Source organism: Notothenia rossii, assembly GCF_949606895.1.
Source record: "Notothenia rossii genome assembly, chromosome: 11".
Lineage (NCBI taxonomy): Eukaryota > Metazoa > Chordata > Actinopteri > Perciformes > Nototheniidae > Notothenia > Notothenia rossii.
This window is the reverse complement of record NC_136910.1, coordinates 31,121,136-31,135,053: the sequence shown is the minus strand read 5'-3', so window position 1 is coordinate 31,135,053 and position 13,918 is coordinate 31,121,136. Positions and strand designations below refer to the sequence as shown.

The following is a 13,918-nucleotide window of genomic DNA, read 5'->3' as shown; positions in this document are numbered from 1 at the left end:
GGGAGTCGCGGGCGCACAGACACAGGGTTCACAATCTTCATTATTGGAAAGGGACCAACAAACCTGGGGGCTAATTTTCTTGAAGCGACATGGAGGGGTAGATCTTTCGTGGACAACCAAACCTTCTGCCCAGGCTGGTAAACTGGAGCGGGCCGGCGGTGTCGGTCAGCCCACCTTTTCATTGAAGAAGAACTCCTTAGAAGGGTTTGACGGGCAGCCGCCCAGATGCGGTGGCAACGTCTGTTAAATCCAGTCTTCCATTCGTCCCCCTCCCTGATTCTCACCAAATGATAAGCATTCCTTAAGTCCATTTTGGTGAAATTGTTGGCGTCTTGCAAAAGTTCAAGGGCGGAGGAGATGAGTGGGAGAGGGTACCTGTTTTTGATGGTGATTGCGTTCAGAGGGCTGTAATCTATACAGGGCCGGAGTGATCCATCCTTTTTGTTGACGAAAAAGAAGCCCGCTCCCGCCGGTGACGAGGAAGAGTGAATGAGTCCGGCCTGCAATGAGGTCTCAATATAATTGTTCTTGGCCTCCCTTTCAGGTCCGGAAAGAGAGTAGAGGCGACCCTTGGGAATGGGGGAGCCAGGTACCAAGTTTATAGCACAGTCATTAGGCCTATGTGGTGGCAGGGCAGTGGCTCGGGCTTTACTAAAAACTTCCTTCAGGTCCCAATAGCAACTGGGCACCTTGGACTTGTCAGGGAAATCTTGCTCCTGTACTTGGATAGCCTCAGTCATTTCTGTACATGCAATCTGAACAACAGCTTGGGTCTCAATCCTTCTAGCATGGGGAGTGTTGTCACCAGTATTATTGTCTCTCAAACAGAAATGCTTGCAGTCCTCTCCCCATCCCTTAACTCTCCCAGATCTCCAGTCTATGTGTGGGTTGTGCTTCACTAACCATGGGTAACCAAGAATAAGTGGATGCTGAGCAGAGTCAAATAAATGGAAAGTCATGTGTTCAGTATGTGTTGCATTTACGGTTATTTCAATGGGCATAGTACAATGGGTAACGGTGAACAATAACCGACCATCCAGAGCAGAGGCCTTTAACGGTTGGTTCAAAGGAATTACCACACAGTTCCACTTCTTGGCCAACCCCCAATCCATTAAACTTTCATCTGCACCAGAGTCTATGAGAACCCCCTGAGTTAAAACACGTCTGTCTAATTTTACTTGTACCTGTGTCAACGTACGAGGAGGGAATCCAGACGACAGTCGGCTCACCAGGGTCCTCCTTGTCCCTGATGAGCCCAATATTTTACTGTACAAGAAGCCACGAGGTGCCCCTGTTCCCCACAGTAAAAACACCTGCCCTCCTAAATGCGCTGAAGACGTTCCTCCGGAGTCAACTTTGCCCGACCCAACTGCATGGGCTCCTCTGAGACACTAGGGAGCACTCTTCTCCCAGGAGGAGTATCGGCAGGAGGTCTCCAGGCGGGACGATGGCTTGGTGTGTCCCCTTGGTGTCGAGGCAGACGTGCCACATTCTTGAACCTTTCTTTTTGTCTTTCGGCCAGTCTTTTATCTATTCGAACTGCCAGTGCAATGACAGAATCCAAGTCTTCTGGGAGGTCCAAAGGTATTAACTGGTCCTTAATGGAAGACTAAAGACGTCGAGCAGTGCTGACGAATTCCAGCCACTATCTGCTGCAAGGGTCCTGAACTCAATGGCATAGTCCGATACTCTGCGCTGGCTCTGATTAATCTGCATCAGTGCTCTGGCTGCCTCCCTTCCAGGAGCCGTGCGATTAAACACCTTGGTGAGAGTGTCTGTAAATACATCCAGAGAATTACAGGCAGGTGAATATTTATAATGGAAATCACAATGAACAATGAAAGGGCGACAGTCCCCGGAATCTCCGGAGAATCGCTCTGGAGATGCCAGACGAGGCGGTGGAGCATGGAGTGGCACATGGTCAGCTGGAGCACTTGGTGTGTAAGCAACAGCAGGAGGCTGAGGGGATGAACCAGCTTCCAGGTGAGCGAGGACACGGTGCAGCTGTTCGGCAAGGTGATTCACCTGAGTATTGACGGAGGCTTGAACATTTTCCTGACGGCCAGTCAGGTCCCTCACCCCCAGGTTGATGGCCCAGCTGCTCCTCATGCTGGTGTAGTCTCGATCCTTGAGCTATCTTCACTGTCTCAAATCCGCTGAGTCCATATTTTGGTCAGTTCGTACTGTTATGGACCGAGACACAGGACGTAGGACCCAAAAGCATGACTCAAAGACAGTTGTCCAAAAATAGAATGTTCTTTAATAACAAAACTTAAATCGTACTTTTAAAAAATAGAAAGTAGTTAAATAGCCAAAGCTAAGTTGTACAGCAACATAAAAACTCACTTGGCAAAAGGTCTAAATCTCAAGGTAGGTATCTCACGACATGAAACATAACGAACTGACAAAGGAACAAAGAAACACCAGGGCTATACAGGACTGTCTCAGAAAATTAGAATATTGTGATAAAGTTCTTTATTTTCTGTAATGCAATTAAAAAAACAAAAATGTCATACATTCTGGATTCATTACAAATCAACTGAAATATTGCAAGCCTTTTATTATTTTAATATTGCTGATTATGGCATACAGCTTAAGAAAACTCAAAAATCCTATCTCAAAAAATTAGAATAGTTCCTCAGACCAAGTAAAAAAAAAAGATTTATAACAGCAAAACACAATCAAACATTTGAAAATGTCCATTAATGCACTCAGTACTTGGTTGGGAATCCTTTTGCACGGATTACTGCATCAATGCGGCGTGGCATGGAGGCAATCAGCCTGTGGCATTGCTGAGGTGTTATGGATGCCCAGGATGCTTCAATAGCGGCCTTTAGCTCATTAGCATTGTTGGGTCTGGTGTCTTTCAGCTTCTTCTTCACAATACCCCACATATTCTCTATGGGGTTCAGGTCAGGGGAATTTGCAGGCCAATCGAGGACAGTAATGCCATGGTCAGTACACCAGTTACTGGTGGTTTTGGCACTGTGGGCAGGTGCCAGATCATGCTGGAAAATGAATTCCTCATCTCCATAGAGCTTTTCAGCAGACGGAAGCATGTAGTGCTCTAAAATCTCTTGGTACACAGCTGCATTTACTCTGGGCTTGATGAAACACAGTGGACCAACACCAGCAGCTGACATGGCTCCCCAAACCATCGCTGACTGTGGGAACTTCACACTGGATTTCAAGCAACTTGGATTTTGCTCCTCTCCAGCCTTTCTCCAGACTCTGGCGCCTTGACTTCCAAATGAAATACAAAACTTGCTTTCGTCTGAAAAGAGGACTTTGGACCACTGTGCAACTGTCCAGTGCTTCTTTTCCTTAGCCCAAGTCAGACGCCTCTTCCGTTGTCTTGAGTTCAGAAGTGGCTTGACCATGGGAATACGGCTATTGTAGCCCATTTCCCGGACACGTCTGTGAACAGTGACTTTTGATACCTGGACTCCAGCTTCAGTCCACTGTCTTTGAAGCTCCCCCAAATTCTGGAAGCGACTCTTCTTCACAATGCTGTTAAGGCTGCGGTCATCTCTCTTGGTTGTGCAGCGTTTCCTGCCACATTTCCCCCTTCCAACAGACTTTTTGTGGATGTGCTTTGAAACTGCACTCTGTGAACAGCTTGCTCTTTGAGAAATTTCTTTTTGTGTCTTACCCTCCTGATGGAGGGTGTCAATGACGGTCCTCTGGACAGCAGTCAGATCAGCAGTCTTCCCCATACTTGTGATTTAGTTTACTGAACCAAGCTGAGTGTTTTTCAAGGCTCAGGAAACCCTTGCAGGTGTTTCGAGTTAATTAGACGATTCAAGTGATTCGTTGAACACCCTACTAGTATACTTTTTCATGATATTCTAATATTTAGAGATAGGATATTTGAGTTTTCTTAAGCTGTATGCCATAATCAGCAATATTAAAATAATAAAAGGCTTGCAATATTTCAGTTGATTTGTAATGAATCCAGAATGTATGACATTTTTGTTTTTTTAATTGCATTACAGAAAATAAAGAACTTTCTCACAATATTCTAATTTTCTGAGACAGTCCTGTATATAGGTGAGGGGGATGGGCACAGGTGAAAACAATCAGGGCAGGGCCAAGCAATCTCACGGGCAGGAAACACACAAAGGCAGGAAATGTGGGATCTGGAATGAGAGGAAAGATTACTTTCAAAATAAAAACAGGAAGTGACAAGATCAAAACACAAAACTAGAGTAAAAACATAACTAAACCTAACATATCTGCCGAGTCACAACAGTCCTCCACCGTTACAGCGGAACATCAGTGATTATGTGTTACAATGGCGTTTGTTAGCAACCAGAAAATGACACCAGTAATGACAAACAGATGAGAATGCTGCATGGGGTCTGGGTGCCGTGTTGGCGGGAAGTTGCGGGGCTCGCTGCTGCGGACTAGTGTTAGTAATTATTGAACCCTGAGAGCAGGACAGACTGAAAAGAGTCAAGGGAAGCTTATAAAAGCTAGCAGCATTTAATTACAGAAAAGATGCGGTGGTGTACAATCATGGGCGTAGGAAGCATCCTGAATGTGGGGGGGACATTTTTAACGGGGGGTTTGGGGATCCCCCCCACGAAAAAAATAAATAGATTTCCTGGTGGTTTGATACTTTTATGTGGCTATACTAGCATGAGGAAAATGATGGGTACATTTTGTTATTACATCCAGTGGTAAAGAAAGTAAACATATTTGATTATTAATTCAGAGCCGTCTTTGAATTAATAAAAAGCAGTTTAAATGCCCATTTAAATGCCCATTTTTTGAGTGCATTGAGAGATATCGTTGTGGAGAGTTATTTATATATAACTCACAAAATACATTTGTGAATCCTTCTGTGAGCATTTATTAATATTGGGACTGATCTGACTCCATACAGATGTTAAGTTCACCTAGGAATGGTATCATTGACTTAAATGTTCAAATAAATGTTGCTCTTCTGTCTATATTGGTCATATGATGCCCCTTGACTGAAATGTTTCCTGTTCAATATCCCCACTGATTTCCTTAAAATTCTAGGATGAGATTCCACATCACAGTTGACTCTAAACTGTCATTTCCCTTTCATCACTCACCTCAGCAACGGACCTCTCTCCACTGTCCCTGTGTTCTGCCTCTGACTCACTCTCAAGCGCCTAGATGTCAAGAGAGGTGGTGAAGTGATCATTATTTATTGAGCAGTATACTCTTTCACATTGAATCATAACAAGTCATAATGAATGTAAATACAACTGACTCTAAAGTAAGTCCCAGTCTGTGACATTGGACATTTTGAAGACTCAAAGTCTCAAGCAGTCGGTAGAATATTAGCTAGTCTATGTAATGTGCACAGAAAATAAATAGTTAACTGAATACTGGGATGGAAATTGCCTATCAGCACTCAGTAAAACATAAGAGGAGTTCTTTTCCAAAACGCTAAACATCCATTTTAATAGTTTTCAGGAAAATGACATTTTTTACCTAGACCCACACATTTTGTTAATATTAAATGTATCCTGTTAAAATGGTTTGTTGGCTCAGTCTGAACATATTGAACATTGATTATTAAATCAAACAACAATATTGTTGATTAAATCAATGTTTTTTATTTTTCAAAACGCTATAAATCCATCCATTTTTTTCAAAACGCTGTAAATCCATCCATTTTTTTAAATTGATGGTTTATTTATTTTCTATTACAACAATGTTAAAAATACATTCAAATCATTTAGTAACACATTTAGGCCAATAGTCATTCAGTGCCGAACCTGTAAAAAGTAATGATAGTAATGATAACGATATTCAATAGGCAAGTCATTCAGTAATACATTCAATAAGGCATTCAGTAAAGTGTCGAACCCGTAAAAAGTAATGATAACGATATTCATTAGGCAAGTCATTCAGTAATACATTCAATAAGGCATTCAGTAAAGTGTTGAACCTGTAAAAAGTAATGATAGTAATGATAACGATATTCAATAGGCAAGTCATTCAGTAATACATTCAATAAGGCATTCAGTAAAGTGTCAAACCCGTAAAAAGTAATGATAACGATATTCAATAGGCAAGTCATTCAGTAATACATTCAATAAGGCATTCAGTAAAGTGTCGAATCCGTAAAAAGTAGGACCATTGTCCACTATACATAAAACAAATCACATAGTGTGTGTGTGTGAGATGTGCTTTGAGTGTGTGAGAGAGAGAGACATTGTGTGTGTGTGTGTGTGTGTGTGTGTGTGTGTGTGTGTGTGTGTGTGTGTGTGTGTGTGTGTGTGTGTGTGTGTGTGTGTGTGTGTGTGTGTGTGTGTGTGTGTGTGTGTGTGTGTGTGTGTGTGTGTGTGATCACTCTGCATCTTCATCACTCTGGCCTGCATTGTCAGTCACCTGATACAGTGCATCATCATAAAAAGCCTTCACAGAAGTCTGCTTTGGAAGTAACTCATGCTTCAGGTCAGCCCACCGCTTGCCCCGCTTTAATACACTATTGAAACAATACTCCCCATTGTAAGACGTCTTTATACTCAAGTCAAGCATGCACGCTTCACTGATTTTAAAGCTCCTCTGAGCCTTAACACACACTTTTGCGGTTGACCTATAATCAAACGCCTCCCAGTCTTTGCCATAAACGCGAACATGGCCGAATTGCTGCAGGATGGCATGGTATTCCTGTGGTAGCAGAATTGTGTCCATTTTCCGGATCTTCTGCTCAATTCTGCCAAAGACTCGGTCTGCAGGGAGATAACTGTGGCCCCTTACTGGAAAGGTGTGCTCTATGCTAAGGTTGGAAAAAAGCTGTCGAAGTTCCATCAGCATGGACACCATGCTAATGTTCTTGTTCTGCCCAAAACAAGAGTCGCTGAACAGCCAAAGCCCCCTGGATCTGCCGACTTTGTCCTGAAGTCGAAGCTTGAGGCAGTCACTCAGCGCAGAAGCAATCATATTGCTGTCTTTGCTACCCTCATTCTCCTGCTACACATACAGATGGACATCATCTTTTGCCTGGTAACTGTTCTCTCCGTGGTGCACAACCACACCAAACAGGTACAGATACATGCCGCGAGTAATAGGCCTGTCCTATTGGGGTTTTTGGAAGGACCATGTTTTGCATCATGTCAAAACAGAGGGTCACATGACCTTCGGCAACCCTGCCTAACAGGCAGGGCCGGCTCTAGACAATTTGCAGCCCTAGGCGAGATTTTAGCTGGCGCCCCCCCCCCCCCCCCCCCCCCCCCCCCCCATAGAATATATAAAGAATACATTAAAAATCTCTACAAAAGACGAATACACTACAAAAACAGAAACTTATTGACATAGGCAAAAAGGCTTCAAATGTATTCAGTATTGTATGAACATGTTTGAATTGGGGGATGGACGTCACATCCTCTAGGGGGGTCCGGGGGCACTTATTTGACCTAGTTAACATTCATTTATGTATTCATATTTTTATCTCTCCAGTTTTTAAACGATATTTTTGGTTTACTGTCCTATAGTATACATTGAAAACACCAACCCCCCCACCCTACACACAAATACAAAAACCACACTTGCTTTAGTTATAATTCAACAAACATCTTTTAATAAACAAGTAGCTTCCACAGAAGGAGTTATAGAAATATTTTAAAGAACACTTAAGAACACACGTATTGTAATAATAAATAAATAAAATAAAATAACTGAAAAAATATTAACAAATACATAAAAACGATTTATACAAAAAAAGAACAATTACATTTCTGTTTTTGAACACACATATTGTAATAATAAATAAATACCTTACTGACTTGTTTGACTTAAACACTCAGAATTGCACTCGTCTTGACTTCTTTGCTGCAAAGTCATCAATAACATCCTCATATGACAGCTGACGAGAAACATCACTGTTAATGCTGATGATGGCAAGTCCACTGAGGCGTTCTTGGACCATTGTAGACCTCAGGTAGGTTTTAATTAACTTCAGCTTTGAGAAGCTTCTTTCTGCTGAAGCCACTGTCACTGGCATAGTGACTGCGATCCTGAGGGCCACCCAGATATTAGGATAAACCTCCCTCAGGTTCTTCCTTTCCAAGAACACCAACAGTTCCAGGGTGGTCATTGTGGGTGAGAGGAGAGTTGGAAAGTTCATCAGCTCCAGTGCCAACTCTTTTCCATCTATGTCTGACTGTCCGCCAGAGCTCAGGGTGTTGCTCAGTGTTTGACACTGCTTTGTCAGCTCGTTTCTGGGCAGTTCGGGGACGTTGACAAGCACCCCAAACTTTGTCTGAACTTCTTCCAGGTGTTCAAAATGCTCATTGAGGGAAGTGATGCAAACATCAACCACCCTGTTGAAAAATGTAACTTCCATCTTTTTTAGGGCATTGGCCATTGGCTCATCAGGTGATTCATAAGAGAACTGCTTCTTGGTTGACCTCAGCCTCTTCTCATTGAGGACAGCATCCACATCCATGTCCTAACACATGTCTTTAGCACTGATCTGAGCAGAGGCAAATCCAGTGGCTCTGTAGTCTTCCAGGGTGGCCTTTGTCTTTCTCAGGAGGTCAACTGCGATGTCAAGTTGCATTAACACAGACTGCATGACCTTACTGACCTGTTTGACTTTACTGAGGATGTCGTACCACACCACAGTGCAAATGGAGAAGCGGTAGGACCCCACTTCGTCAGCCAAAGACTGTGCCTCTATTTTGATCATTATGTCAGTGGCCTTGTCCCTCACCTCCAAAAGTGCATCTCGAACATGTTGAGCCTGATATCGCACAGCTTCCACACTGTTGACCCGGCTCTCCCACCTGGTTTCAAACCATGATTTCAAGGTAGTGGTGACATGGCTCTTCAAAATGTCCCAACGCTTTGTGGATGCTGAAAACAATTAAAAAAGCTTTTGGAGGTAGCCAAAGTATCCAGTGGCATCTAGGGAGCTTTTCGCTGCATCAGCTAACACCAGATTGAGAGTGTGTGCGCCACATGGCACGAATAGTGCCCTCGGGTTTAGTTCAAGTAACCTGGCCTGAACTCCTTTGTTTTTCCCTTGCATATCGGCACCATTGTCATAAGACTGTCCCCTACAGTCCTCAAAGGGGATGTTCAGTTCTTGGAGCCTGTCCAGGATGAGGGATGACAAACTCTCGCTAGTTGATTCCTCAGCGACAAGGAACCCCATGAAGTGTTCCTTAACTTGTGGCATCTCCTGCATTGTAAAAATCCTTAAGATGACTGATAACTGCTCTGTGTGGCTAATGTCAGGTGTGCAGTCCAGAATGATGGAATAATATTTAGCCTTCTTAATTTCTTCAATCATTTGGACACTTATTCTCTCACCGATACATTCAATGAGTGGGCATGCACCCCTTTTGACTTTAGCAACGTGTTCTTTCATTACAGGGTCAAATATTGCCATCAGCTCCACTTCTTTAAGGAAGTTGCCATTGTTGGGTTTGTTGAGTGTGTCACATGTTCCCCTGAGGCCCATGTTTCTCTCAGCTAATGATTGAATGATGGCGACCAACCTTGTTACCACCTCACGCCATCTCTTCCTTTCTATGTCTGTAAGCGCCATCTCAGTCCTATCAATAGTTTGCCCCTTTTGTAATCGAAAATCTAACTCTTTCCATGATTCCATGTGTTTAGTATGTTCTGGAGTGTTCTCGTGTGTTTTCAGTAATTGGTGGCAATTTTTCCAGTCATTTAGTCCTGCACTGATTAATTTGTATTCCTTCTGGGAGAACAGCTTGCAGCAAAAACAGTAAAGGCTGTCGTTTTTCTGTGAGTACAATAGCCAGCTTCTCTTGATTCTTTCCCCATTTACCAGTTTTCTATAAAAGTATTGGTGGTGGCAGCTTCTCCCATCCTGTCTTTTTGGAAAAATGAAGTGTGGTTTTGCCTGATAGGGTCCTCTGCTCACAAACTCTGTTCTTACCTTATCAGACATGGATGGCCAGTCGGCAGGGTCAACAGCTGCTGCCTTTGTGGCGTCACGTGCTGCAGACTGTGTTGTGGTACTCGGGATCAATGTTTCCCCTGCAGATTGTGTAGCAGCAGGTTCACTTGGGACAGGTAGTGATACGTTTTCACCTGCAGACAGTCAAACATGCATGGATACAGTCAGAGTGTGTGTGTGTGTGTGTGTGTGTGTGTGTGTGTGTGTGTGTGTGTGTGTGTGTGTGTGTGTGTGTGTGTGTGTGTGTGTGTGTGTGTGTGTGTGTGTGTGTGTGTGTGTGTGTGTGCGTGTTTGTGTGTATTACATTAACATGTACATTATTAGTAAGAGAAGTGCTATTGTAATGTGCAATAATAAACTGGACTCACGTGCTGCAGACTGTGTTGTGGTATTCGGGACCAATGTCTCTCCTGCAGATTGTGTAGCAGCAGGTTCACTTGAGACAGGTAGTAGTGATACGTTTTCACCTGCAGACAGTCAAACATGCATGGATACAGTCAGACACCCACTGTTTTACATTAACATGTACATTATAAGTAATATAGGTGCTATTGTAATGTGCAATAATAAACTAGAAAACTCTGGTACTGTGCTGGGAAGCTTCCAGGTGTGAACATGTGTATGAACTACCCACAACCCTAATAAACTCAACAGGCAATATCACAAAAAACTTGACTGAACTCACCTGCTACAGGCAGTGATGCAGTAGACTCAGGTTGTGCAGTGGTGGGAGTGGGATTACCCAGATATTTTAACAATGCACCTGGAGATTACACAGAGAATAATGTAGTAGGTATCTATCTGCAATAATACTGAGCAGTTCAGACTAGCTGACATAATTTCCTGTGTCCAAATATGCAAAAAAAATTTTTTAAGTGATAACCTAGCTAGTTAATGATTTAGCAGACTTATTTTGTGTCCATTACCATTTGTAAGCTACAGATGGAACAAAAATAGATAGCTTTAATAATAATAAATATATATAAATAATACAAGAAAAATCACACAGTGCAGTTGGTGTAAAAAGAGCTATCAAGCTAGATGGTAAAGCAACTCATCTGCTAGCTTCTATCACAATATATCAGCTGCTATCATTAGCTAACGTTAGCTAGCTAGCTTTATACCGTTGCTTGAAAAATGCCAATAAACACAAACAGTCATCAGACATACCTCTGTTTTCCTGGAGTTTTTCCTCCTCTCCCTTTCTTCGCCTTTTCCAATGCGCCCCAGACGGCTTTTTTTTGGGGTTGCCCCGCTTCATGTTGTGACAGTGAAGTTCTAATTCTCGTTCAAAACGCGAGCGCGTGCGACACGCGAAACACAAGTGGACAGAACCAAAGAAAACATAGAGAGGGGTGGTGCAGTGTTGGGGCGCCCCTACGTTTTATTTTTCATATTCTCAAAAAAACTAATGAATCCTGATCTGAGCGGCGCCTAAAAAAAAAGGAATCTGGGGGGCGCCTCCAAAAATAAAAAAATATACATAGGCCTATTAAAAAAAAAAAATTTTTTAAATCTGGACTGCACCCCTGCGCTCCCTCTACAGTTCAGCGCCCTAGGCGAAAATGTATGACGCCAGTGCGGCGGGCCGGCCCTTCTAACAGCTCATAAAAGACCGGCGGCGATGCAAGATGAATGATGCAGATTCCATCCTCTTCTCTGTCTCAGCTAGGTTTGGATCTGCAATCCTGAGCTTGTACTTGGCACAATCAGCGCATGCATCTGTGGCTGGGTGACCAAAGCCAAGATTGAAATCCTTGGAGAACACTGAATAATAGAGGGAGTAGCTGGTCTGAGCATGGTTCTGAGCCTCAAAGAGCTCATGCATCTTGCGCACATTCAGGTCACTGGGGAGATACTTGCGGCCTGGTGCTCCTCTCCGCCCATAATGGCTGGCCCTGCAGGTAAAGGACTTGACGTGCTCAGCAATGAGTTGCCTTCTCCTTGCCTGCTCCTCACTGTGCCGTGCACCACCTCTTCTCTCAGGGCGAGCCTCAGCAGTCTCAGCATAATATTGAGCCACCCGGGACGCGTCTATCGTTATTCCAACCCAGTTTAGATTTAACCACTCCCACTTCCGCATTACGCAAGAACGTAGCTTTAGTGTCATAGACTTCATCTTCGGCAGTTATAGCGGCCGCGGTGTAAAGCAGGATATTGAATAGTTGTTTTTTGTCTTTCCAAAGTATTTGTTGACTGAAAGTAAACGATCCAGAGTCCTGAGATTGTATTACTGGTGTTTTATCATCTCAGCTGGTGTAAGTGCAGAATATTGAATATAAGCTTGACTATTACTGTGTAGCCTACTTCATTTATCTGACAGCATTATTTAATGATACTATTTTATATATATATATATATATATATAAAAACACACATTTATTCATTTATAAACATATATATATATATATAAACACACACTTATATGTACTCACACGTGTATTTATTCATTTATACACACAGATGTATTCATTCATTTATACACACACAGCATTATTTAATGATACTATCTTATATATATATATATACACACATTTATTCATTTATAAACATATATATATAAACACACACTTATATGTACTCACACGTGTATTTATTCATTTATACACACAGATGTATTCATTCATTTATACACACACACTCACATATATACACTTTATATTAATTAATTTGTACACACACACATACATATATATATATATAAACAAAACAACACAATATAATAATTAATAATTATTATAATAATTAATAATAATAGTTGCAATAATAACATAATATGGTATGATCAATTCTACCCTTTTGTTTTTGCTCCCATATTTCAATTCAAAGATATTTTTCAAAATCAATATTGGTGGGGGCTCTTTTGCAAAGATAATCAATAACACCGCCTGACAGTTGTTGCAGATTATACAGCATACTTGTTACTTACACACATGTGCCATGATTGGAATGATCTCGTCTTGTACCTTTACTCAAGTACAAGATCTTATCACTTCTTACACCTCTGGAAAGCACTTTTATTTAAAGGAATACATTTTTATAAATGTCCCAACATTTCATTTTTACATGGCAAAACGTTAATATGTTATTAATGTTAAAATAGACATTTATAACATATTATAAATGTCTATAAAATATTAAATAAACGTTAACATGTTACATGACAAACAAAAAAACGAAACATTATATATAGGCTATATATACAGATGTTTGCTAATGTATCCCTCTTATATCCATCAGGAATTAATATTAAATGATGAATTAACATTACCTCAGCACTGCATAAGTGTGGTCGTCAGTCATATTGACAAAGAAGCACTATTATATTGTATATTATGCAGCGTTTATAAGGACGGTATTTTGCTTGTCAGATTCAGATTTCGCGGGTGTTAACATTAAGAAGCACTATTGTATTGTATATTATGCAGCGTTTATTCAGATTTCGCGGGTGTTAACATTACCTCAGCACTGCATAAGTGTGGTCGTCAGTCATATTGACAAAGAAGCACTATTATATTGTATATTATGCAGCGTTTATAAGGACGGTATTTTGCTTGTCAGATTCAGATTTCGCAGGTGTGCCGTGTCTATGACGCTATCGCGTAGAGCTACGTCGATCCTTGCGTAATGCGGAAGTGGGCGTGGTTAAATCTAAACTGGGTTGGAATAACGATAGACGCACCCGGGACACACGGAATTTGCTGATGCCTGTGAAAGTAAATTATTTAGATTGTCATATACATTGATTGTAGCCAGTATGAAATAAACAGAATTACACACAACTAACTTGCAATTACAATTCCAGTTTTCTCCTTAGTAGGGGTTAGGAACCTCTTTTGCTTAACATCACCTTTCACACACATCTCTCTCTCTCTCTACAGCCTCTCTCCCCCTCCTCTTTACAGACGATCTACAGCGTCTCTCTCTCTCCCTCTCTCCTCTTCACAGACCTACAGCCTTTCTCTCTCTCTCTCTCCCTCTCTCTCTCTCTCTCGTCTT

At 41.9% G+C, this 13,918-nt stretch overlaps 2 protein-coding genes across 4 annotated transcripts in view; one reads left to right on the top strand and one right to left on the bottom strand.

Moving 5' to 3' along the window:
- Window positions 1-13,918, top strand: part of LOC307025292 (uncharacterized protein) — a gene marked incomplete at its 3' end in the record, with an annotated part of 71,646 nt that overhangs the window by 32,276 nt on the left and 25,452 nt on the right. The gene's annotated exons all lie outside the window — the stretch shown is intronic.
- On the bottom strand, window positions 4,057-12,514 carry LOC307025434 (zinc finger MYM-type protein 1-like; the record flags this gene model as incomplete). 3 transcript variants are annotated; one of them, XM_079660101.1, is made up of 6 exons in its annotated part: window positions 11,090-12,514; window positions 10,605-10,682; window positions 10,288-10,386; window positions 9,899-10,053; window positions 5,085-5,144; window positions 4,057-4,139 (listed from the first exon to the last, which is right to left on the bottom strand). In XM_079660101.1, the coding sequence occupies exons 1-6, from the start codon at window positions 11,178-11,180 to the stop codon at window positions 4,101-4,103; spliced, it is 522 nt and encodes a 173-aa protein (XP_079516227.1). In that variant the 5' UTR covers window positions 11,181-12,514. The 3 variants fall into 3 exon arrangements, with proteins under 3 accessions (XP_079516227.1, XP_079516228.1, XP_079516226.1); XM_079660102.1 differs by lacking the exons at window positions 4,057-4,139; window positions 5,085-5,144 and adding an exon at window positions 5,161-5,756; XM_079660100.1 differs by lacking the exons at window positions 4,057-4,139; window positions 5,085-5,144 and having other exon boundaries at window positions 8,852-10,053; window positions 11,090-11,193.